This window comes from Ranitomeya imitator, chromosome 3 (assembly GCF_032444005.1).
Source record: "Ranitomeya imitator isolate aRanImi1 chromosome 3, aRanImi1.pri, whole genome shotgun sequence".
Lineage (NCBI taxonomy): Eukaryota > Metazoa > Chordata > Amphibia > Anura > Dendrobatidae > Ranitomeya > Ranitomeya imitator.
The window spans coordinates 23,358,631-23,385,442 of record NC_091284.1 but is presented as its reverse complement, the minus strand read 5'-3'; the positions used below and the strand labels follow the sequence as shown (position 1 = coordinate 23,385,442).

Here is a 26,812-nt window from a genome sequence, read left to right as displayed (position 1 = left end):
AAGGTTTTGCTGTGAAGTAAACATGCGGTAAAGGAGCTCTCCATGCAGGTGAGACAAGCCATCCTTAAGCTGCGAAAACAGAAAGAACCCATCCGAGAAATTGCTACAATATTAGGAGTGGCAAAATCTACAATTTGGTACATCCTGAGAAAGAAAGAAAGCACTGGTGAACTCATCAATGCAAAAAGACCTGGGCGCCCACGGAATACAACAGTGGTGGATGATCGCAGAATAATCTCCATGGTGAAGAGAAACCCCTTCACAACAGCCGACCAAGAGAACAACACTCTCCAGGAGGTCGGCGTATCAATATCCAAATCTACCATAAAGAGAAGACTGCATGAAAGTAACTACAGAGGGTTCACTGCACGGTGCAGCCACTCATAAGCATCAAGAATAAAAAGGCTAAAAACATCTAAAAAAGCCGCACAGTTCTGGAAGAAGATTCTATGGACAGATGGAACCAAGATCAACCTCTACCAGAATCATGGAAAGAGAAAAGTATGGTGAAGGCGCGGTCCAGCTCATGATCCAAAGCAAAGCACATCATCTGTAAAACACGGCGGAGGCAGTGTGATGGCGCGGGCATGCATGGCTGCCAGTGGCACTGGGTCACTAGTGTTTGTGGATGATGTGACACAGGAATGAATTCTGAGGTCTTCAGAGCCGCCATACTGTGTGCTCAGATCCAGCCAAACTGATTGGTCGTCATTTCATACTACAGATGGACAATGACCCAAAACATAAAGCCAAAGCAACCCAGGAGTTTATTAAAGCAAAGAAGTAGAATATTCCGGAATGGCCAAGTCAGTCACCTGATCTCACCCCAATTGAGCAGCATTTCACTTGTTAAAGACTAAACTTCAGACAGAAAGGCCCAGAAACAAACAGCAACTGAAAACCACCGCAGTGAAGGCCGAGCATCAAAAAAGGAGGAAACACAGCGTCTGGTGATGTCCATGAGTTCAAGACTTCAGGCAGTCATTGCCAACAAAGGGTTTTCAACCAAGTACTAGAAATGAACATTTTATTTAAAATTATTGAATCTGTCCAATTACTTTTGGTCCCTTTTAAAAACAGGGTGGCACATGTTAAGGAGCTGAAACTCCTAAACCCTTCATTCAATTTTAATGTGGACACCCTCAAATGAAAGCTGAAAGTCTGAACTTCAACTGCATCTGAATTGTTTTGTTTAAAATTCATTGTGGTAATATCTATAACCAAAATTAGAAAAATGTCTCTCTCCAAATATATATGGACCTAACTGTATGTACACAGTGACCGCACCAGCAGAATAGTGAGTGCAGCTCTGGAGTATAATACAGGACGTAACTCAGGATCAGTAATGTAATGTATGTACACAGTGACTGCACCAGCAGAATAGTGAGTGCAGCTCTGGAGTATAATACAGGACGTAACTCAGGATCAGTAATGTAATGTATGTACACAGTGACTGCACCAGCAGAATAGTGAGTGCAGCTCTGGAGTATAATACAGGATGTAACTCAGGATCAGTAATGTAATGTATGTACACAGTGACTGCACCAGCAGAATAGTGAGTGCAGCTCTGGGGTATAATACAGGATGTAACTCAGGATCAGTAATGTAATGTATGTACTCAGTGACTGCACCAGCAGAATAGTGAGTGCAGCTCTGGGGTATAATACAGGAGGTAACTCAGGATCAGTAATGTAATCTATATACATAGTTACAGTTATTCTACATTGGTGCTCGAACACTTTAAGGACTTTTCGTTGCTATATTTTTATTGCAGTGAGTGGGGTTGGTGTATTTGCTTGTGTCTATGTAAATGCTTGGTTAATAATTAATGCCTGGCGGACACTGAGCTCATCAGATTTTTGGTATTTTTAGTCTCCAGCTATTGGGATGCACTTGACTGATATACCATAATCTGGGAACATTTGTAAGGTCAGAGCCTTAGATTACTTGTCTTTCCTGTAACTGGATAATGCGTGTAACCTAATATCCGTATAATATGTGTCTTCTCCCCGGAACCACTGTTGAGCCCCTGAACCACCACATGTGCTCGGAGCCGGGTCTGGAAGCTACAGCAGCTTTTATAATTAGACCGTCTTGTCACCATCTTAAGGTTGTGGTGTTAATATTGTGGAGTTTCAAGTTTCCATACACAGGGGCAGATGGACGGACCCTCAATCTCCAGCGGAATCCTTGTGTGATGATGGCTGGGAAACATCTTCAAAGTAATTATCGGGATGTTTATTACTGCAGTTGTGATATGTTTGATAATGTGTTTGGTAATGCCCCCTTAAAATGAATGTCAATTATAGTTATAAGTATCTTTAAGGGTGGGATAGTTAATTAGAGTAATTAAGTAATATTATAGGACTTTATTTAGGAGATTTGGACAATAATTAAGGCTTACTTGAATTTTTACAATACCCCTGGATTTTAGATCTGATAAGTTCTATTGAAATCTAGTAGGATGAGAAGATAGCTACTTCCTCCATCAGTTCTTCCTTCACTTCATCCTTCACTTTCTCCATCACTTCCTCCTTCACTTCTTCCATCAGTTCCTCCTTCACTTCCTCCATCAGTTCCTCCATCAGTTCCTCCATCAGTTCCTCCATCAGTTCCTCCTTCACTTCCTCCATCACCTCCTCCATCACCTCCTCCATCAGTTCCTCCATCAGTTCCTCCATCACCTCCTCCATCACCTCCTCCATCAGTTCCTCCATCAGTTCCTCCATCACCTCCTCCATCGCCTCCTCCATCAGTTCCTCCATCAGTTCCTCCATCAGTTCCTCCATCACTTCCTCCATCACCTCCTCCATCACCTCCTCCATCACCTCCTCCATCAGTTCCTCCATCAGTTCCTCCATCACTTCCTCCATCACCTCCTCCATCAGTTCCTCCATCAGTTCCTCCATCAGTTCCTCCATCAGTTCCTCCATCAGTTCCTCCATCAGTTCTTCCTTCACTTCCTCCATCACCTCCTCCATCAGTTCCTCCATCAGTTCCTCCATCACTTCCTCCATCACCTCCTCCATCAGTTCCTCCATCAGTTCCTCCATCAGTTCCTCCATCAGTTCCTCCATCAGTTCCTCCTTCACTTCCTCCATCACCTCCTCCATCAGTTCCTCCATCAGTTCTTCCATCAGTTCCTCCATCAGTTCCTCCATCACCTCCTCCATCACCTCCTCCATCACCTCCTCCATCAGTTCCTCCATCAGTTCCTCCTTCACTTCCTCCATCACTTCCTCCATCACCTCCTCCATCAGTTCCTCCATCAGTTCCTCCATCAGTTCCTCCATCACTTCCTCCATCACTTCATCCATCAGTTCCTCCATCACCTCCTCCATCACCTCCTCCATCACTTCCTCCATCTCTTCATCTTTTCCTCCACTTCCTCCATCACTGTCGTCACCGCTGAACTTTGCTGCCCAGTGTTTTTTGGTGTTTCTAGATGCTCAGTGGTCTCCTGTCTAGTACTATGCAGTTCTTTAATTACATGGTGTGCGTTGACCTAATAAACATCTAGTGCACAAATTTCACAGCTCCGGCCAATGGCAGTGGCACCCCGGCTTAATTAGGGCTTTCTTCTCACCACTCTTGCCCTCAACAGTAAAGTCCTTTTGGTTCCATTTGTTTGGCTACTTTTTCTGATGTAATTGTCTTGTCTGCCGCCGTCCCTGACCTCCTTGGTTGGTTTACATTTATGGCTGAGCTCCACCGGCCCTGACCATCACTATGTCTAATCCCAAATTCTGGCAACTTCAAGTTTAAAGCTTCAGCTTGTTTTTATTCCAGCCGGGGTTAACGACCTGGGCTAAAATTTGTATCTCTCATTCTTAAGGGAGAAGAATATCAACTCTTCTGGAACATATGTGAGTTTCGCCGTAGATGATAGACCTCAGGTGCTGTTGGAGAAGTTGTACCAGGGCTGCCTAAAATTCCCAAAAAGCACCTGCGGAAGGTTTCTTGTGTTCACCTATGTCAAAATGACAGATAATGACCTTGTAGAACCAGTAACTTGACCTCCTCTGATTGAATACGTTCACCACCCATGAACTGACCTCCCAGTCGTCAGACCAGTAAGTGCACCAGTATAAGATCTCTGTACTTCCAGTACAGGGAAAGCTTTTACCAGCAGCGAGCGAGCTGAGAGATTCATGATGCATGGGTAATGCTCTTACCCAGATAAACATTAGCCAACTGCCGGCCTTTTGAGAAATGAGAGATTATCTAGAGAAGTAGCTTGGAAAGGTCAGCTCCTTGACAGGCAAATGTGCGTGGAAAACGGCATTTTCTCCTTGCTGTGAATGAGAAGAAAAAAAAAAATTACGTAAATTTTCTCAATATTTCTGCAAATGAAAAATAGTGGTTATTTTATCCAATTAACAGCAGTTCCAGATATTTTCTTTACAGTTTGCACTTGCACATAAGAAAACTATGTCAGAAAATGACACTTTTATGGGAGATGTTGTGAGCATGCTCTGTGCAGAAAGAGGGAAAAGCAGCTGACTCTTCACCTCTTTGTCAGTGCTCCTAGAATTGTCTCCGAGTTGTCTTGAGCCTTTTCGGTGAGTTTCCTGAGCAGAAAATGAGTTATGAGTTTTTGAGGAGAATATGGATAGTTTCTGCTTAGTTTCTGTGAAAAAACCCCTCAGTGAGCGCAAACTCTAAGGGTGTGTGCAGATGACTTGAGCTTTTTGGAGCCTGTCTGCTCCAAAAACATGCCTGCAAAATCGCTTACTAGAAGGATTGAAAAATTCCTTCAAAAACTCCTCAAAGAATATGCGTGATCCTGAAGCAATTTCGACTAGAAACCCTGTTGTTTTTGATCACCTGAAAAAAAAAAAAGCCTGCTCCCCACACCCCGACGCACGCCAAGATAGCTATATCATGGTGTGTGAAATGTTTAATATTTGCCAAAAATTATTAGGTCCATATATATTTGGATAGAGACAACATTTTTCTAATTTTAGTTAAAGACATTACCACAATGAATTTTAAACAAAACAATTCAGATGCAGTTGAAGTTCAGACTTTCAGCTTTCATTTGAGGGTATCCACATTAAAATTGGATGAAGGGTTTAGGAGTTTCAGCTCCTTAACATGTGCCACCCTGTTTTTAAAGGGACCAAAAGTAATTGGACAGATTCAATCATTTTAAATAAAATGTTCATTTTTAGTACTTGGTTGAAAACCCTTTGTTGGCAATGACGGCCTGAAGTCTTGAACTCATGGACATCACCAGACGCTGTGTTTCCTCCTTTTTGATGCTCTGCCAGGCCTTCGCTGCGGTGGTTTTCAGTTGCTGTTTGTTTGTGGGCCTTTCTGTCTGAAGTTTAGTCTTTAACAAGTGAAATGCTGCTCAATTGGGGTATGATCAGGTGACTGACTTGGCCATTCCAGAATATTCCACTTCTTTGCTTTAATAAACTCCTGGGTTGCTTTGGCTTTATGTTTTTTGGTCATTGTCCATCTGTAGTATGAAACGACGACCAATCAGTTTGGCTGCATTTGGTCAACCAAGTACTAAAAATTAACATTTTATTTAAAATTATTTAATCTGTACAATTATGTTTCGTCCCTTTAAAAACAGGTTGGCACATGTTAAGGAGCTGAAACTCCTAAACCCTTCATCCAATTTTAATGTGGATACCCTCAAATGAAAGCTGAAAGTCTGAACTTCAACTGCATCTGAATTGTTTTGTTTAAAATTCATTGTGGTAATGTCTATAACCAAAATTAGAAATATGTTGTATCTGTCCAAATATATATGGACCTAACTGTATGGCAACCATCTGCACGTTATAAACCTGCCATAAATCCGACCTGGAAACACACACTGCAGCGGAAAACCAACACAGCGGTTACTGTAGAGACGTTTTTTCATATATATAATTAATAGATTCCGTTCCGCCTCCTTTTTAACAGGCATGCCTAATCAATCTTCAATCTGTAGATCTCCCTCTCCGCAATCTACTTCAACGTCTGCCAGGCAGGTCCAGTCGATGCCCGATCAATGCATTAGCGCATTCACACACTTCATTGAGATCGGATAGGCAGGACTAATCTATTTATGATTGATCGTGCGCGAGGAGTCAGCCCTGCGCTCAGTACCGGGGACTGGATGCAGCAGTTATGTATTGTCACGTAGTGCGGAAAGTTTAGTATAATGTAGTTGTTTTTACTCTTGAGTACCGTACATGGCGGCACAATCAATGAGTCTTATTAGCACGCGCCGACGTCTCTTGTGTAGTCTGAGATTAATAAACATTCGCTTTATGGTTTTTGCTCCCCTAATACTGTACAATGCCCCATTGTACATTCCTCGTTTACAGTATTGTACCTTTTTATAGTGCCTACCACACACAGTATGATACCCCCAGTGTCCCCCACATAGTATATAGCCATCACAACCCCCCACACAGGATGATGCCCTCACACACAGTATGATGTCCACACACAATATGATGCCTTCTATATACAATGCAATGCTTCCCAAGTGCTCCCCTTACAGTATAATGCCCCTACAGTGCCCCTCATCATATGATGCCTTCACAGTTCCCCCCACATAGTAAAATACCATTTCATTGTCTCATAAATAGTGTGAATCCCCCACAGCTTCTCATCATACGATACCCCCACATTCACCCACACACAGTATGATGCCCCTACAGGGCCCTTCACAATATGATACCTCCACAGCTCCTACCCACACAGTATGATGCCCCCACAGCTCCTACCCACACAGTATGATGCCCCCACATCTCCTACCCACACAGTATGATGCCCCCACAGCTCCTACCCACACAGTATGATGCCCCCACAGCTCCAACCCACACAGTGTGATGCCCCCACAGCTCCTACCCACACAGTATGATGCCCCCACAGCTCCTACCCACACAGTATGATGCCCCCACAGCTCCTACCCACACAGTATGATGCCCCCACAGCTCCTACCCACAGAGTATAATGCCCCCACGGCTCCTACCCACACAATATGATGCCCCCACAGCTCCTACCCACACAATATGATGCCCCCACAACTCCTACCCACGCAGTATGATGTCTCCACACACAGTACATGCCTCCGCACAAGAATTGCACTTACCTGTGTGTCTACACAGAGGGAACAGTGGAGCAAAGATCTGATGGTTCTTACGGATCTCTGCTTCACCGTTACATTCACCCATATCTGTGTTTTTGTGTGTCCTGAGGACTGAGATACAGTTTAAACCCAACCTCCGGGGACTCTGTGGGACAGCTCACCAAGTTTGGTACCTGACCGTATTTTTGTCCCAAGTGTGACCCGAAAAAAACATTGGATTTCACTTGGGCCAACGTCATTTTATGGGGTCATTGCATAATCGGCCTTAGTCTCTCGGATGACATCTGCCACAACACTAGTATGTTAGACGCCATTAGGATGCCACATTAGATCACCATGCTATCTGATAAAATGGCCCTGACTACTCATATTGCCAAATACATCCACTTTAGGGCCTATTTACATTATTTTGTGTATATTCCTAGGCAGATTGGGGATGGATGAAAGATATACCCAAAACCACAAAGAAGTGGCCATTTTTACACAAACTTGGTAATAATGGGGCCGATGTCTCAAAAATGTTATAAAGAGTAATTTTTTTTAAAGAAATGAAAGTTGGGCTCTGATTTGTTGGTATGGGCAAACAAATGAAGACCTCTGTGTTTTCAGGTTTGCTATAAATAAAGCTAGTTGAGAAGAGCCCTGTATATGCGTTCATTTACTGGTAGCTAAATAAAGTTTATTTGGGGAAAGAATTATATGTACACATAGCAACCAATCAAATCTCGTCTTCTATTTTCTAAACTGCCCTTGGAAAATGAAAGCAGACGTCTGATTGGTTGCTATGGGCAACTGCTTCACCTTTTATTGCTAACAATGTGTAGGATATGTCTAAAGTGTTTTTAGCAATAAACTTTATTTATGCTGTCCCGAAAAACATTCTCAACACTCCTACTAATGCAACCGAAGAGCCTGTATGTGTTACAATGATGCATCGTGCCTCTGTAATGTGTCCCCTGAGATTATTACATCTCGTTACTGCTCATTAATCAGTGTTATATGCTCGATGCCTTCACTTAACCTGCTTTTGAAGATCATAAACGGAGTTCAGGGTATGAAATAAATAAATGTGTAAACAATGAAACATCTGTAACGTCGTCCATTAGCGTTATTTCAAGGAATTCAAAATGGCCGCCTTCACTTTGCTATATTGAAGACTTCCATTCAAAGTCCTTCTTTCAAACTAATTTTGTTTCTGTACAAAGCTGTTGATAAAGTTTGTTGTAAGCACTCCAGCCGCCGGCAAATGCTGGCACTACATGATGAATTTAGCTGTGGCGCTAATGATCCGTGTCATGAGATTTGAACAAAGCCAACCGAAGACCTAAAGATTTCCCCTGAAACGAGGGCGATTCAATTTTTTTTTTATTTCAAAGAGGGTACTGATATTTTCAATGATATAAACTATTTTCTTCCCAGTAAATATCTCATGGCTTCTTAGAAAAAAAGGATAATTCCACCATGAGTCACTTTACAGTAAAAGTCAATGGCAGAAGTCACATATCTGCCGTTACCCATTCACGTCTGTTGTCCCTGAGATGTTCATCCTGAGGAAACTCCAGAATCGCTAATTTGTGGAAGTTTCATCAGTGCTAAGGCTTTTCAGGGGTCGGGGAGATCTCCTAATCTTCTGGGAGAGTTAGCAAATATGGTGTTAATCGTACGTGCTAAATCTTTCGGAAGTAAAGGAGGCTCCCGGAAAAAGGGGTGAGCTCCTGTACTCCTTGAAGAGTTAGCAGATTTCTTGGGCACCACCGAGACCGAGTACTACTGAAATCTTACAGAAGTTTTCTTTTGTGTAGGGGGTTGTGGATAAAGGGCATTTTTATGGGGTAAAAATTAGGTAAAAATACCCAACTTTGGCCTACTTTGGTGTCAGATCATTGAAAATTAGCAATTAGGGGCGTAGGTTCTTAGGACACTGAAATAGCAGGCCCTTTGATTCTGAGGGGGCCAAAGAACTTTCTGTGAATGGCAAATGGTAGGTTGGGGCAGTATTAGAGATTTTACTTTAAAGGGTTGTTCTCAAATCGAAAAGTTATCCCGTATTCACAGAATAGGAGATAACTTTCTATTCGCTGGGGGTCCGACCGCCATGGCTCCAACCGATTGCGAGTACTGGAATGGAGCGGAGGCCGATCATATACTGTACCTCTCCATTAATTCTTAATGGGAGTGAGATTGTCGAGTGCAACACTCGGTCTTATCTTTGGCCCTCCTATTTCAAATACTGAAGAGGCTCTTCAGAGCCACAGCTTAACGTAGCGGAGGTCAATCTGCCACTTCAATCATTCAAATAGGAGCATTGTGCTCCGCAATCTCCGGCGCTTAAGAATTAATGGAGCTGTAGAGAGCTTGATCAACTGCTGCTTCATCTCGGTTCTCGGGATCAGTGGAGGCCATTCTGGTTCATGGGATCGGTGGACGCCATTCTGATTTTCGGGATCGGTGGAGGCCATTCTGGTTCTCTGGATCGGTGGAGGCCATTCTGGTTCTCGGGATCGGTGGAGGCCATTCTGGTTCTCGGGATCGGTGGAGGCCATTCCAGTTCCCGGGATCGGTGGAGGCCATTCCGATTATCAGGATCAGTGGGGGCCAGGGTGGATAAAAATCAATGTTTTTTTTTAAAAAATCGGATTTTTTTTATTTAAATCGGATTTTTTTTAATTTAAATCGGATTTTTTTTTCAATAAGCTCCTTTTGAGGAAAATATTTTACCATCCAAAGGTTCTTCCATCATGAGATAAAGCTGAGTTGTTTAACTCAGTAGAATAAAGGCTGTATATGTGTAACATTCACAATGCCATGCTCTTCCAGAGGTTTCTGTAGGATTAGTGGGCAGTTTCTCTCCTATATTATCACAGACGCTCGCTTTACTTATGCAGTTCTCAAAACTGAATTTGACTCCGCAGAGGTCCCAGCCTCTTCTTCACGGCAAAAATGTTACAACATGAACAGAGTTGAGAAAAAGACCTTAATCCTATTGTTCTACAAACCTATGAATACAGAATCAACCCCTTCAGTGCCAAGTCCAAGAAGTTAGACAATATGTTTCTGATTGTTTGGAGTGGAATAGATCTGCACAACACAAGAAGAATGTGAATCTAAGTGTGAGGAGGAGGAAGGGCAAGCAGACAAGAAAATGAAAGTGAAACTTTGAGCACAATACTGCAGCATAGCCACAGACAGACAAGTCTGGATCTGTTTGTGTGTACGATCTGAGGTTTATTACATTCTTTCCTTATAATGGCAGCAGGCCGTAAAAGAGACCCAGTTTGAGAATATTTTAATGAAGCTCCTTCGCCTATCGGTAAGGCAGGCATGCGTGCAAAATGCAAACGATGCAACAAAGAGATGCAAGGCCTGGTGGCGCGAATGAGGCAACATCATGAGAAGTGCGGTGATGAAGATGAGCATACAATAAGCATCCCATCATTTAGAATGAGTTCCGCATGTTTTGTGCACATGATGCGTTTTTTTCCGCATAAAAAACGCATACCGCACAAAATCCGGACATGCTCTATCTTTTTGCGTTTTTTTTGTGGATTTCCCACTCCAAAATGCATTGGGAAGTGTCCGGAAAAAAACGCGGCAAAAACGCGTCAAAACCGCGGCACAAACGCGTCAAAACCGCGGCAAAATCGCGGCAAAAACGCATGCGGTTTTCTTGCGGATTTCGTGCAGAAAATGTCCGGAATTCTCAGGAATTTTCTGCATGAATTCCTGAACGTGTGCACATAGCCTTACGGGTCTCAAAACATGGCGACGCAAAGTACATTTCTTGTATTTTTACAAAGTTCATGATTTTTTTAAAGTTGCTAAAACTACCGGCAAAAAAAACCTATGCAAATTTGGTATCGCCATAATCGTACTGACCTGGAGAATCATGTCACTAGGTCATTGTTATTGCACAATAAATGCAGTAAAAACAAAACCAAGAAAACATTTTTTTTTTACTACCATTTCATTAATTTACAATTTTTTTTTATAAAATGAAAGGTATTGTTTAAAAAATACAACTAAAAAAAAAATCATTTTGTGGCTAGGTCGATAGGGGAATAAAATGGTTATGGTCCAGGAAAAAAAAAAGGGGAAAAAAATGAAAGTGCAAATATGAAAACTCCCCCAGGAAGGAAGGGCTTAAATTGGACTGTTGGTAGACCAATGAGCCTGCACGTAGGTACGGTGGCCACCGCTAAACGCACAATGTCAGCTCAGCTGCATGTGATCTATCGGCGTCTATTATCTCGTCTAACGAGTCGTGTTCGCAGCCTCTGTCTCCGGTTATTACATTCACTTCCCTTAAAGCGACATAGAATCATCAAACCATTTCCCCAGTTTATCCAGATGAATGAATCTTCCACCACTCGCAGCAGCAGTTATGGCGCTGGCGTCAGTAATTGCCTACTCTTGTATTTTATTTGGTGTCTTTCTCTCTATATTTAATTCCTTGTGATATGCTAATATTCCACAGATGAGGCGCGCGTCGCAGGACATCGCCGGGGGCACGTCATTAATTGGTGGCCTCATCGCTTTCCTGGAAAGTTGTGTCCGCGGGTGGAGAAGCGCGGAGGGTGCAATAAAAATTATTGTAAAACTCAACTATGATAAAGGGTGAACGGGTTAATATAGTATATAAAGTCTTCTCCCTATGACATTTGATTTTGTGTTTTTTTTTTTTTCTTCTGGAGCTTTTATAGTAAAAAAAAAAAAATTCTGAATGACAAATCTGACCTTGATTGGATTCTGGTTTGGTTGACAACCAATTTGCCATCCAATGTAGCAACCAGATGGGTTGTCAGAAAGATTTGGTTTGGAGCGCAGTGTATCACTCCATAAATGGAATGAAGGGGTGAGAACTCTTCAAAAGAGGGTGAAGGCGGCCCACCTAGGTAACTTTGTTTTTTTTTTGTTTTTTGTTTTTTTTGGGGAGGGGGGAGAAGTTATTATAAGACATTGAAGTTTATAAACAGCTGGGTAGTCGGCAGCGCTCTGATGGTTGCTGATCACGTCTCGCTGCTCGCGAGGAGCCGCAATGATCTCTCCAGGATTATTTTTAGCTCAGACTGGAAAGAGCATACAATCGCTAATTAACAACTCTTCTGAATGAGCGCCCCCCCCCCAACCCCCACATCTCTTGTAACGAGCAATTATAGAAACATCAGATACTGACGTTTTGGTGCAGTTGATAGAAATTCATCATTTTTCGAAAATATATTTTTAAAAACCTGAAATGACATTTTCTTTTGATTCTCTTACCCGGCTCATCGATGAGATATACAAAATTCTACATGTGTCTATATACTGTCCTTACACACATGTATACACGTTTACAGGATACCTTCATGCAATGATTTTTTTTTTATTATTGGAATGTGCACATTACAAATTCAGACTAAAGGCAGCAAATGTGGGTAAGAAATGTAATGTTATATACATACTTAATAATGTTACATAAAACTACAATATTTTGTAATGATATATAATATTTATATATACAGAAAGTATCAGTCAAAAGTTTGGACACCCCTGTTGATGCAGTGGTTTTCTTTGCCATTTGCACATTGCAGATTCAGGCTGAAGGCAGCAAAACCACAAAGGAGGCAAAAAGTAAAGAGACATGTTAAAAAGTAAAAAAGGAATGTATTAAACTCATGGCGGCTTTACACCAGCATCTCTTCGGCAGCTTCATCAGGTGTCTCCTGGACTGGCTTCCAACAGTCTTGAGGTTCCCAGAGATGCTGAACGCTCGTTGGCTGGTTTGTCTTCACTCTGTGTCCAACTCATACCAACCATTGGATTGAGGACAGGTCATTGGGGAGGCCATGTTCTTTTACGCTGCCTAAATCACTCTCCTTCTTGGTAATCTCATCTTTACCTAGCCTCAGAGATGTGCTTCGGATCATGATCCTGATGAAACAGAAACGACGACCCCCACCAAGCCCAAACCAGATGGGATGGCGCCTGTTGTAGAATGCTGTGGTAGCCATGCTAGGTAATGTGCCATGAAATTGGAATAAATCACCAACAGTGGCATACAAAAAGCATCGGGCACCATCAGACCTCCCCTCCATGCTTTACAGTGGGCACCACACATGTACATGCCATCCACTCACCTTTTCTGCATCTCACTGGTTCCAAAAAGCTCACATTTTGCCTCATAAGAACACATTTCTGGTGATGTACTGTTTAGTCCTCATGTTACTCGGCACAAATAAGTCTCTTCTTGTTAGCGGTACTCACTTGTGGCAACAATTTCACCATGAATGTGGTTTCTCACAGTGTCCCCTGGACAGTTGATGTTGAGATGTGTCTGCTACTTCATGTCTGTGCATCAGTTATGGGTTGTTGTCTGAGTTGCTGCCAAATTGTGGTTTCTGAGGCTGGCAACTATGGTGAACTTATCCTCTGCAGCAGAGGTCATTCTTGTTCTTTTCCTGAGGTGGTCCTCATGAGAGCTAGTTTCTTCATTGCGATTGATGGTTTTCGTGAGTGCAATTGAGGATACCTTCAAGGTTCTAACAATTGTTTGGATTGACTGACCTTTGTGTCTTAATGTAATGATGAACTGTTTTTTTTATTTCACTTAGTTGAGTGGTTCTTGCTGTATCCTGGCTTAGATCAGTTGTGGAATAGGCTCAGCACTGTATGGAGGTGTACCAAATCTGCCTCTGCAAAACACACCTGATGGTCGCAGTCACTTCATGACGGATGGTGATTCCACAAATGATCTCATGACGAGGCGACCTGCTCATCGTAAGCCATTCCAGGTGACGATCTGGAGAAGCTGCTGGAGAGAATGTCAAGGTGGTGTAAATTTGACTATCAGAGTAAAAAAGGAGGAAATGTGATGAATCTGAGGTGTGACACAGTCTCGTTTGCTTCACAAGTGGTTATTTAACTCCATTGTGATTTTGCTGCCTCCAGTCTGAATCTACAAAGTGCACATTGCAATAAGAACAAGGAAAAACCATTGCATGAACAGGAGCGTCCAAACTTTTGACCATTGCTATCTTTATATAAAAAAATGACATAATATTACAAGATAGTATAGCAATATGTAACATTATATGTGTTATACATGTTTATATTAGGTGTGTAAAAATGCTGCAGAGAAAGAAGCTTTCAAAAATAGAAATGTTAATAGTTTATTTTTATCAATTCACAAAATAAAAAGTGAATGAATAAAAAAGAAATGTAAATCTCATCAGTATCTGGTGACCACCCGTCGCCTCCATCATCAGTATCTGGTGACCGTCCATCACCTCCATCATCAGTATCTGGTGACCGTCCATCACCTCCATCATCAGTATCTGGTGACCATCGATCGCCTTCATCATCTGTATCTGGTGACCGCCCATCACCTCCATCTTCAGTATCTGGTGACCGCCCATCACCTCCATCTTCAGTATCTGGTGACCGTCCATCACCTCCATCATCAGTATTTGGTGACCGTCCATCACCTCCATCATCAGTATCTGGTAACCGCCCGTCGTCTCCATCATCAGTATCTGGTAACTGCCCGTCGTCTCCATCATCAGTATCTGGTGACCGCCCGTCGCCTCCATCATCAGTATCTGGTGACCGCCCGTCGCCTCCATCATCAGTATCTGGTGACCGCCCGTCGTCTCCATCATCAGTATCTGGTGACCGCCCATCACCTCCATCTTCAGTATCTGGTGACCGTCCGTCATCTCCATCATCATTATCTGGTGACCGCCCGTCGCCTCCATCATCAGTTTCTGGTGACCGCCCATCACCTCCATCATCAGTATCTGGTGACCGCCCGTCGCCTCCATCATCAGTTTCTGGTGACCGCCCATCACCTCCATCATCAGTATCTGGGGACTGCCCGTCACCTCCATCATCAGTATCTGGTGACCGCCCGTCGCCTCCATCATCAGTTTCTGGTGACCGCCCATCACCTCCATCATCAGTATCTGGTGACCGCCCGTCGCCTCCATCATCAGTATCTAGTGACCGCCCGTCGCCTCCATCATCAGTATCTGTTGACCGCCCGTCGCCTCCATCATCCGTATCTGGTGACCGCCCGTCGCCCACATCGCTTCTTCTCGTCATTTGTACACAGTTTTGAAGGTTCTCGGCAGGAGGTAAAACAAATGATCACACTCTGCTCCTGAAATACTCTGTGCTGCTGTAGAAGATCTGGCTTTCCCCCTGGTGTTTTCATTGCTCTGATTGCCTGTATCGGAGACGGCTGCCATGACTCTCGCTCATCATACAGTGATGGATCCTCTGCATTTGTGTTTTTTGTACTGAATGTATTTTTCCTTTCTGAAATTTTATATTTGACTTTCAAAGACAGAAAAAACATAAAACCAAAGAAAGTCAAAGAATCCTGGTGTCAGGTGTAAGCCGAGCCGGTGTCTGGACACGGGAATATTGAGCCTGGAGTCTCTACAAAAGCCGCTGTCACTCAAGAACGCCACATTGGGGGGTTTACAGAATTACTGAGCCATCGGATCGGAGTGTCGGGGGCCCGACTTTTCCAAGAAAAATAAACCTTCCGGATAAAAAGCAGGTGGAATGTTAAAGCAGGGATTTATGATCTCTGTAAAGTGTCCCTGGTGGCCTAGGACACTGACTAAGCCTTAGCTAAATACTCGATGCTAGGGAAGCAATGTACCGGAAGTGCCGGTGCTCGTATTTTCGTATTTGTCAAAATGGTTGTTCCTTTTAGTTAATAGGATCCATTAAAGATAAAAGTTGACTCATAGTTAAGATCCTTCCGTAGTTCTGAAAGGAGCTGGAAGATCTACTTTAATGCCATCATCCCTGGTGGTCTGGAGTAGTGAAATGCTTTATTTAGGCATCCCTGGTGGTTCAGAGTAGTAAGGGTTGTCTGTAAGCCTGCACGGTGGTTTAGGTCAGTATCCCTGGTAGTCTAGGTAACTGGTGGTTGAGGTCAGTATACCTGTGGTCTAGGTAACTGGTGGTTGAGGTAAGTATACCTGTGGTCTAGGTAACTGGTGGTTGAGGTCAGTATACCTGTGGTCTAGGTAACTGGTGGTTGAGGTCAGTATACCTGTGGTCTAGGTAACTGGTGGTTGAGGTCAGTATACCTGTGGTCTAGGTAACTGGTGGTTGAGGTCAGTATACCTGTGGTCTAGGTAACTGGTGGTTGAGGTCAGTATACCTGTGGTCTAGGTAACTGGTGGTTGAGGTCAGTATCCCTGGTGGTCTAGGTAACTGTTTGGTGGTCGAGGTCAGTATCCCTGGTGGTCTAGGTAACTGTTTGGTGATCGAGGTCAGTATCCCTGGTGGTCTAGGTAACTGTTTGGTGATCGAGGTCAGTATCCCTGGTGGTCTAGGTAACTGTTTGGTGATCGAGGTCAGTATCCCTGGTGGTCTAGGTAACTGGTGGTTAAAGTCAGTATCCCTGGTGGTCTAGGTAACTGTTTGATGGTTGAGGTCAGTATATCTGTGGTCTAGGTAATTTTTAAATGTTGCAATTCATATATATATATATATATATATATATATATATATATATATATATATATTATATATCCAACTTCTAACCCCTGAAGTTCTGCGTGTAAGTATTCAGTGGGGTGGACAAACCCCTTCAAGCTTTCAGAGTTCCTCTTTAATATTAGTTTTCTGCCGTTCCGCAGATGATACATTGTGATGAAATTGTGTCCTCGTGTTTATGATGAATGGATACATTGTGACGGTTCCCACTTCTTGATTTCCCCTGTGGAAATCTCCCGCACCCCCTTCCCGGTACATTTTGCTGCTTCGGGATGTTTGGAGTTTTCCGAGGAAAGAAGTCATTTATTTTCCTCCGTGGATCGCGCTGTTGACGTCTCTCGCTCGTCCGCTGCCTAATCCGCTGCTCATCTGTCTTCTAAGGCTCCTTGTAATCCCGCAACGTTCCTTCGCCGCAGCGTCCGCAGTCACCTCAGGACTCGCTTTATTGTGTCTGAATCCGACATCTGCACACAAAGCCGGGCAGCGGGAGACGAAAATCTGCGGCGTCTCAGGATCAGCCTCCTTGTCCTTAAGATGGTCTTGTTTTATGTGCTCTGGGCCGGAGACAGAACATTTGTGCCCCCCGATGCCCTCGTGATCAGCTCTGAACTTCACAGGGTGAGAAGGTGAAAGATTGGCGAGGATTGCAGACATCGGAAAGAGAGCGCGGCCTCCACTAACCTCCTGAAATACTCTGCGCTGCTGTAGGATGCAGATCCTTATAACATGCAAGCTTAGCTCTATGACATTCTGCAAGATGAGCACCCTGCTCTTCTGAAATAATCTGCGCTGCTGCAGGATGCATATCCGCACACTCATAGTAACATAGTAACATAGTAACATAGTAACATAGTTAGTAAGGCCAAAAAAAGACATTTGTCCATCCAGTTCAGCCTATATTCCATCATAATAAATACCCAGATCTACGTCCTTCTACAGAACCTAATAATTGTATGATACAATATTGTTCTGCTCCAGGAAGACATCCAGGCCTCTCTTGAACCCCTCGACTGAGTTCGCCATCACCACCTCCTCAGGCAAGCAATTCCAGATTCTCACTGCCCTAACAGTAAAGAATCCTCTTCTATGTTGGTGGAAAAACCTTCTCTCCTCCAGACGCAAAGAATGCCCCCTTGTGCCCGTCACCTTCCTTGGTATAAACAGATCCTCAGCGAGATATTTGTATTGTCCCCTTATATACTTATACATGGTTATTAGATCGCCCCTCAGTCGTCTTTTTTCTAGACTAAATAATCCTAATTTCGCTAATCTATCTGGGTATTGTAGTTCTCCCATCCCCTTTATTAATTTTGTTGCCCTCCTTTGTACTCTCTCTAGTTCCATTATATCCTTCCTGAGCACCGGTGCCCAAAACTGGACACAGTACTCCATGTGCGGTCTAACTAGGGATTTGTACAGAGGCAGTATAATGCTCTCATCATGTGTATCCAGACCTCTTTTAATGCACCCCATGATCCTGTTTGCCTTGGCAGCTGCTGCCTGGCACTGGCTGCTCCAGGTAAGTTTATCATTAACTAGGATCCCCAAGTCCTTCTCCCTGTCAGATTTACCCAGTGGTTTCCCGTTCAGTGTGTAATGGTGATATTGATTCCCTCTTCCCATGTGTATAACCTTACATTTATCATTGTTAAACCTCATCTGCCACCTTTCAGCCCAAGTTTCCAACTTATCCAGATCCATCTGTAGCAGAATACTATCTTCTCTTGTATTAACTGCTTTACATAGTTTTGTATCATCTGCAAATATCGATATTTTACTGTGTAAACCTTCTACCAGATCATTAATGAATATGTTGAAGAGAACAGGTCCCAATACTGACCCCTGCGGTACCCCACTGGTCACAGCGACCCAGTTAGAGACTATACCATTTATAACCACCCTCTGCTTTCTATCACTAAGCCAGTTACTAACCCATTTACACACATTTTCCCCCAGACCAAGCATTCTCATTTTGTGTACCAACCTCTTGTGCGGCACGGTATCAAACGCTTTGGAAAAATCGAGATATACCACGTCCAATGACTCACCGTGGTCCAGTCTATAGCTTACCTCTTCATAAAAACTGATTAGATTGGTTTGACAGGAGCGATTTCTCATAAACCCATGCTGATATGGAGTTAAACAGTTATTCTCATTGAGATAATCCAGAATAACATCCCTCAGAAACCCTTCAAATATTTTACCAACAATAGAGGTTAGACTTACTGGCCTATAATTTCCAGGTTCACTTTTAGAGCCCTTTTTGAATATTGGCACCACATTTGCTATGCGCCAGTCCTGCGGAACAGACCCTGTCGCTATAGAGTCACTAAAAATAAGAAATAATGGTTTATCTATTACATTACTTAGTTCTCTTAGTACTCGTGGGTGTATGCCATCCGGACCCGGAGATTTATCTATTTTAATCTTATTTAAGATTCTCCTCTGCTGAATACACTCCTCTGCTGAAATACTCTGCACTTCTGTAGGATGCCGATCCGCACACTCCTCTGCTGAAATACTCTTTGCTGCTGCAGGATGCATGACATTCTGCAAGTTGAGCACCCTGCTCTTCTTAAATACTCTGCGCTGCTGTAGAATGCATATCTGCACACTCCTCTGCTGAAATACTCTGCACTGCTGTAGGAAGCAGATCCGCACACTCCTCTCCTGAAATACTCTGTGCTGATGAGGAACCTGCTTCTTCCACTACATAACTCTGTTGTGTGTGCCCCCATAAGACCAGCTCACTTTTATTTATTTATTTTGCTCTCTTATATAGTGCCATCATATTCCACAGCGCTTTTCAGATGTTATCACTGTCCCCGTTGGGGTTCACAATCTGAATTCCCTATCAGTATTACTTCTATCCTGAAATACTCTGTGCTGCCAGGAGCCCTATGGCTTCTCACATTACTCTCCTGACATACTCTGTGCTGCTTGGAGCCCTGCTGCCTCTATTATATAATTGTCATTCTGTGACCTCCTATAAGATCAGCACATTCCTCTCCTGAAATCCTCTGTGCCTCTGTTGACCCTTCTCCTCCCATTTAACAGGTTATAAATATCAGCACACTCTTTTTCTGAAACAGTCTATGCTGCCGGGGGACCCTTCATCTGTCATGATGAGACCCTCCATCTAAGAACTCCCATAAGACCGGCGCGTAACCTCTACTGAAATACTCTATAAATATAAACAGGGAGATGAAGAATGAATATAAAAGTTGCACTTACCGCCAGAGAAATACCTAAATATATCAAACTAATATTAAGACCGGTTTATTAGATAGTGGCTGATACCAGTGGACAATAGAATATCTGCAGCTGTACTGCACACAGGGAGGAAAGAGACTGCAGGTTTAGATTGACAGCTGAACATTCATTGGTTATTAATGCACTGCAGCCTGTAATCCGCTATCCTGTAAATTATGGGCACATGGCCGCTTATTTCTGATGGCCCCCATCCCCCCCTCAGAGTAAAAAAAAAAGTCTGCATCCTGGGCGCTGTCAAGTTGTTGATAGTTAATCAGGTTTTCTTTGGCCGGGAGCTGAGTCAATGTCCCAAGATTATACAAAACAAGCGCGTGGCTTTATAGAAGGCAGGGACCTCCGCAGATGGCAGATTTCACGTTGTGCCATCGATTGCAGTTTTAGCAGTGGCATTATTTTGGCAATATGTTCTCTTACAAAATCCATTAGCGACAAACTGCAAAAATTCCGCTCTGGAGCCTCCGGCATCTCAGATCGATCCAAATAATTTATCCGAGTGGCACCGGAGTCTGGAATTCTCAGGGGACCACAATGGGGGCATTGTCCGCCCCTCATTTTCTACCATTATTCTTAAAGTAAACACTTTCCGAAAAGAAAGCGAGCGAGGGCCGTTGTTACCCGGTAACAATCCGTCTTTTGTCAGGAATCCCTTACTGCGTAATACTGAGAAATGATGGACACGATAAATTCAGCCGCCATTGTTCCCACTTCAAAGTCATCTCCTTGTTCTCACGGTTGGTCGTAGGGTCAGGGACATTACAAATCCTCTTAGATTTAGGATTTTAGTAAATGGGGTCTCCTAGGTTCAGGATACTGAACATTCCTGTCAATATTCTGAGAAGAGACATTATGGAGACTACATTTTTGGACACATTTATATGGGGCACACCTCCAATCTACAATATTTAAGACACCAGTCGTGTATATAACCCCCTTAGCACAACTCAGAATAAAAGCAGACCCACTAATTTAATGCATTGTCCTATACATACCACAGATGAGACCCCTTACCTCTGACTCCAGGCCACCTAAACTAATACAGACCCCCCCTTGTTAAAACAGAACCAGACCTCCCCCAATACAGACTTCATATCAGACTTATTTAATATGGACCCCATACCAAAATCTATCTTAATACAGAACCGAATCAGACCCCCTTAATACAGACCCTTGAGAAGACCCCACTACAGGTCCCACATGAAACACCTCCTTAATACACAAACCTTTAATGCAGACCGCGAACCAGACCACCGAAGTACAAATGTCCGAAATACAAACCCCAGACTAGACCGCAAAGTACAAAGCCCAAACCAGACCCCAAATACAGACTCCTGAAACACAGACCCCAGACCCCAAAATATAGATCCCAAACCAGATTCCTAAAATACAGACCCCAGACTAGACCCCAAAATACAAAGCCTGAAATACAGACCCCAGACCAAACCCTCCCAAATACAGACTCCTGAAACACAGACCCCAGACCAGCCCCCAAAACACAAAGTCCAGACCAGACCCATAAATTCATACGCCAGACCAAGCCCTCCAAATACAGATACTAGATTGGACGATTAGACCCCAGAATACAAAGCCTAAACTAGACCCCTGAAATACAGATCCCAGACCTAACCCCCCAAATAAAGACCCCACACCAAACCCCCAAATACAGACTCTTGACTAGACCCCCAAATAGAGACCCCCAAATAGAGACCCCAGACCTAACCTCCAAATAAAGACCCCACAGCAAACCCCCAAATACAGACCCGAAACACAACCCTCCAAATACAGACTCCTGAAACACAGACCCCGGACCAACCCCCCCAAAACACAGAGCCCAGACCAAGCCCTTCACATACAGATTCTAGATTAGACCCCAAAATACAAAGCCTAAACCAGACCCCTGAAATACAGACCCGAGACATAACCCCCCAAATAAAGACCCCAAATCAGACCTGCTGATGCCCACCTCCCTGCTCCTCTTCACTCCCCGTACACCACTACAGACCCCCTAGCGGTCAGACCCCCGCTGATGACTTGTTTATAGTACATCCTAGCAATACAGGAAAGGGGAGGGGATTTATGTGACACTATTGCGCTATGTTACCATAAAATTCCCATAAGTGGCAGCATACTCTGGACTACCAGATATTATTATATCCGGAATATCTGATAATCCGGCAATTCTCAGGTGCCATTGATATTGGATTGGAGGATTTCTGTATTACACAGTCCCTCTCCGTTTGTGACCTTTGTTGCACCCTCTTGACATTGAGAACGGTTCTGTATAGAGCCGGTCCAGTAATTACCGTCTGCTGGAGATCAGTGGCGGCTCCTGTGCTGCGCTGATAAGGCCGCGGCTCGCTGGATATCTGTCTACATAAGATATGTCATTTCTTTATGAATCACAAGGACACATCCATCATCCTCGCCGATGCCACGTACCCGTCCTTTTTCCCAGCACACCTGACCTATTATAGGGCGACCGCCATTAATTCAGACTCCGCAGGTCCGAAGCAGCATTGGCGCCCGCTGATGACTTTATTACTGAGCCCATCCGCCATTATTGGGTGGCATTTGTACTCCGCGTTTAGAGCAGTTGGACCTTGGATAATGCCCCTCAGGTGACCAGTCTGAGAGCCCATACATGTGTCTGTAGACTGTCAGTCAAGGGGAATGGACCATCTCATGGACTATTCACCCGGCTGCATGGTCACCTGCTGGCTTATGTTCTCCCGGAAATACCGCAGCCAGTATCTGATTTATGCTACCTGTAGTTTGGCATTGAGAAAATTCTGCCTGGCATTATTAGGGGACAATCTAGCTGGCACTATTCAAGAGGGCACTGTAACATTATTCATGAGGGCACTGTCAGTAACACTATTCAAGAGGGCACTGTCAGTAACACTATTCAAGAGGGCACTGTAACATTATTCATGAGGGCACTGTCAGTAACACTATTCAAGAGGGCACTGTCAGTAACAGTATTCAAGAGGGCACTGTCAGTAACACTATTCAAGAGGGCACTGTCAGTAACACTATTCAAGAGGGCACTGTAGCATTATTCATGGGCGCACTGTCAGTAACACTATTCAAGAGGGCACTGTCAGTAACACTATTCAAGAGGGCACTGTAACATTATTCATGAGGGCACTGTCAGTAACACTATTCAAGAGGGCACTGTCAGTAACAGTATTCAAGAGGGCACTGTCAGTAACACTATTCAAGAGGGCACTGTCAGTAACACTATTCAAGAGGGCACTGTAGCATTATTCATGGGCGCACTGTCAGTAACACTATTCAAGAGGGCACTGTCAGTAACACTATTCAAGAGGGCACTGTCAGTAACACTATTCAAGAGGGCACTGTCAGTAACACTATTCAAGAGGGCACTGTAACATTATTCATGAGGGCACTGTCAGTAACACTATTCAAGAGAGCACTGTCAGTAACAGTATTCAAGAGGGCACTGTCAGTAACACTATTCAAGAGGGCACTGTATCATTATTCATGGGCGCACTGTCAGTAACACTATTCAAGAGGGCACTGTCAGTAACACTATTCAAGAGGGCACTGTAGCATTATTCATGGGCGCACTGTCAGTAACACTATTCAAGAGGGCACTGTCAGTAACACTATTTATGGGCACACTGTCAGTAATACTATGTAACACTATTCAATTGATCACTTTAACATTATTCATGTGCATACTGTCAGTAACACCATTCATGGGCGCACTCTCAGTAACGCTATTCATTGCATTGTGGCACTCTCACTAATACTACACATGACAGCACTTCCAGTAATTCTACACATGGCAGCACTTCCGCTAATACTACACATGGAGGCACTCCCTATAATACTACAGATGGTGGCATTCCTACTAATGCAACACATGGGGGCACTCCCGCTATTGCTACACATGGAGGCACTCCCTGTAATACTACACATGGAGCATCCCTGCTAATACTACACGTGGGAGCACTCCCTCTATTGCTACACATGGGGGCACTCCCTATAATACTACACATGGGGCATTCCTACTAATGCTACACATGGGGGCACTCCTGCTAATGCTACACATGGGGGCACTCCTGCTAATGCTACACATGGGGGCACTCCTGCTAATGCTACACATGGGGGCACTCCTGCTAATGCTATATACATGGGGGCACTCCTGCTAATGCTATATACATGGGGGCACTCCTGCTAATGCTATATACATGGGGGCACTCCTGCTAATGCTACACATGGGGGCACTCCTGCTAATGCTATATACATGGGGGCACTCCTGCTAATGCTATATACATGGGGGCACTCCTGCTAATGCTATATACATGGGGGCACTCCTGCTAATGCTATATACATGGGGGCACTCCTGCTAATGCTATATACATGGGGGCACTCCTGCTAATGCTACACATGGGGGCACTCCTGCTAATGCTATATACATGGGGGCACTCCTGCTAATGCTACAGATGGGGCACTCCTTTTATTACTCTCCCGTTATTGCTACACATGAAGGCACTCCCTGTAATACCACACATGGAAGCACTCCTGCTAATTCTAAATATGGGGGCATTACTGCTAATGCTACACATGGGGACACTCCCGCTAACGCGACACATGTGGGCACTCGAAAATGTTACTACTACACATGGGGGCACTCCCCCTAATACTACACATGGGGGCACTCCTGCTAATACTACACATGGAGGCACTCCCACTAATACTACACATGGGGGCACTCCCTCTAATATTACACATGGGGGCACTCCCTCTAATATTACACATGGGGGCACTCCCCCTAATACTACACATGGGGGCACTCCTGCTAATGCTAAACATGGAGGCACTCCCTCTATTACTACAAATGGGACACTCCCACTAATACTACTTATGGGGGCACTGCTGCCAATACTACTCATAATGGCACGTTTAATAATACTTCATATAGGGCACTCCAGCTAATACTACACATGGGGGCACTCACCCTAATACTTCATATGGGGCACTCCCGCTAATATTACACATGGGGGCACCCCCCTAATACTACACATGGGGGCACTCATCCTAATACTTCATATGGGGCACTCCCGCTAATATTACACATGGGGGCACCCCCCTAATACTACACATGGGGGCACTCACCCTAATACTTCATATGGGGCACTCCCGCTAATATTACACATGGGGGCACGCCTCCTAATACTACAGATGGGGGCACTCCTCCTAATACTACACATGGGGGCACTCCAGCTAATACTACACATAGGGGCACTCACCCTAATACTTCATATGGCGCACTCCCGCTAATATTACACATGGGGGCACCCCCCTAATACTACACATGGGGGCACTCATCCTAATACTTCATATGGGGCACTCCCGCTAATATTACACATGGGGGCACTCCAGCTAATACTACACATGGGGGCACTCATCCTAATACTTCATATGGGGCACTCCCGCTAATATTACACATGGGGGCACGCCTCCTAATACTACACATGGGGGCACTCCAGCTAATACTACATATGGAAGCACTCCAGCTAATACTACACATGGGGGCACTCCAGCTAATACTACACATGGGGGCACTCCAGCTAATACTACACATGGGGGCACGCCTCCTAATACTACACATGGGGGCACTCCAGCTAATACTACACATGGGGGCACTCTAGCTAATACTACACATGGGGGCACTCTAGCTAATACTACACATGGGGGCACGCCTCCTAATACTACACATGGGGGCACTCCTAATACACATGGGGGCACTCCAGCTAATACTACACATGGGGGCACTCCAGCTAATACTACACATGGGGGCACGCCTCCTAATACTACACATGGGGGCACTCCTAATACACATGGGGCACTCCTAATACACATGGGGGCACTCCAGTTAATACTACACATGGGGGCACTCCAGCTAATACTACACATGGGGGCACGCCTCCTAATACTACACATGGGGGCACTCCTAATACACATGGGGGCACTCCAGCTAATACTACACATGGGGGCACTCCAGCTAATACTACACATGGGGGCACACCTCCTAATACTACACATGGGGGCACTCCAGCTAATACTACACATGGGGGCACTCTAGCTAATACTACACATGGGGGCACTCTAGCTAATACTACACATGGGGGCACGCCTCCTAATACTACACATGGGGGCACTCCTAATACACATGGGGGCACTCCAGCTAATACTACACATGGGGGCACTCCAGCTAATACTACACATGGGGGCACGCCTCCTAATACTACACATGGGGGCACTCCTAATACACATGGGGCACTCCTAATACACATGGGGGCACTCCAGTTAATACTACACATGGGGGCACTCTAGCTAATACTACACATGGGGGCACTCTAGCTAATACTACACATGGGGGCACGCCTCCTAATACTACACATGGGGGCACTCCTAATACACATGGGGGCACTCCAGCTAATACTACACATGGGGGCACTCCAGCTAATACTACACATGGGGGCACGCCTCCTAATACTACACATGGGGGCACTCCTAATACACATGGGGCACTCCTAATACACATGGGGGCACTCCAGTTAATACTACACATGGGGGCACTCCAGCTAATACTACACATGGGGGCACGCCTCCTAATACTACACATGGGGGCACTCCTAATACACATGGGGGCACTCCAGCTAATACTACACATGGGGGCACTCCAGCTAATACTACACATGGGGGCACACCTCCTAATACTACACATGGGGGCACTCCAGCTAATACTACACATGGGGGCACTCTAGCTAATACTACACATGGGGGCACTCTAGCTAATACTACACATGGGGGCACGCCTCCTAATACTACACATGGGGGCACTCCTAATACACATGGGGGCACTCCAGCTAATACTACACATGGGGGCACTCCAGCTAATACTACACATGGGGG

General features: G+C 44.5%; 1 protein-coding gene across 1 annotated transcript; it reads right to left on the bottom strand.

The window, feature by feature from the left end:
• Window positions 1–2,456: 2,456 nt before the first annotated feature.
• On the bottom strand, window positions 2,457–3,365 carry LOC138671529 (probable inactive protein kinase DDB_G0270444). Its single transcript, XM_069759705.1, has one exon. The coding sequence runs from the start codon at window positions 3,363–3,365 to the stop codon at window positions 2,457–2,459; it is 909 nt and encodes a 302-aa protein (XP_069615806.1).
• Window positions 3,366–26,812: the final 23,447 nt, after the last annotated feature.

Bases quoted from the DNA above. Each gene is read 5' to 3' on its own strand.
- LOC138671529 (XM_069759705.1), bottom strand. From the start codon at position 3,365: ATGGAGGAAGTGATGGAGGAGGTGATGGAGGAGGTGATGGAGGAACTG.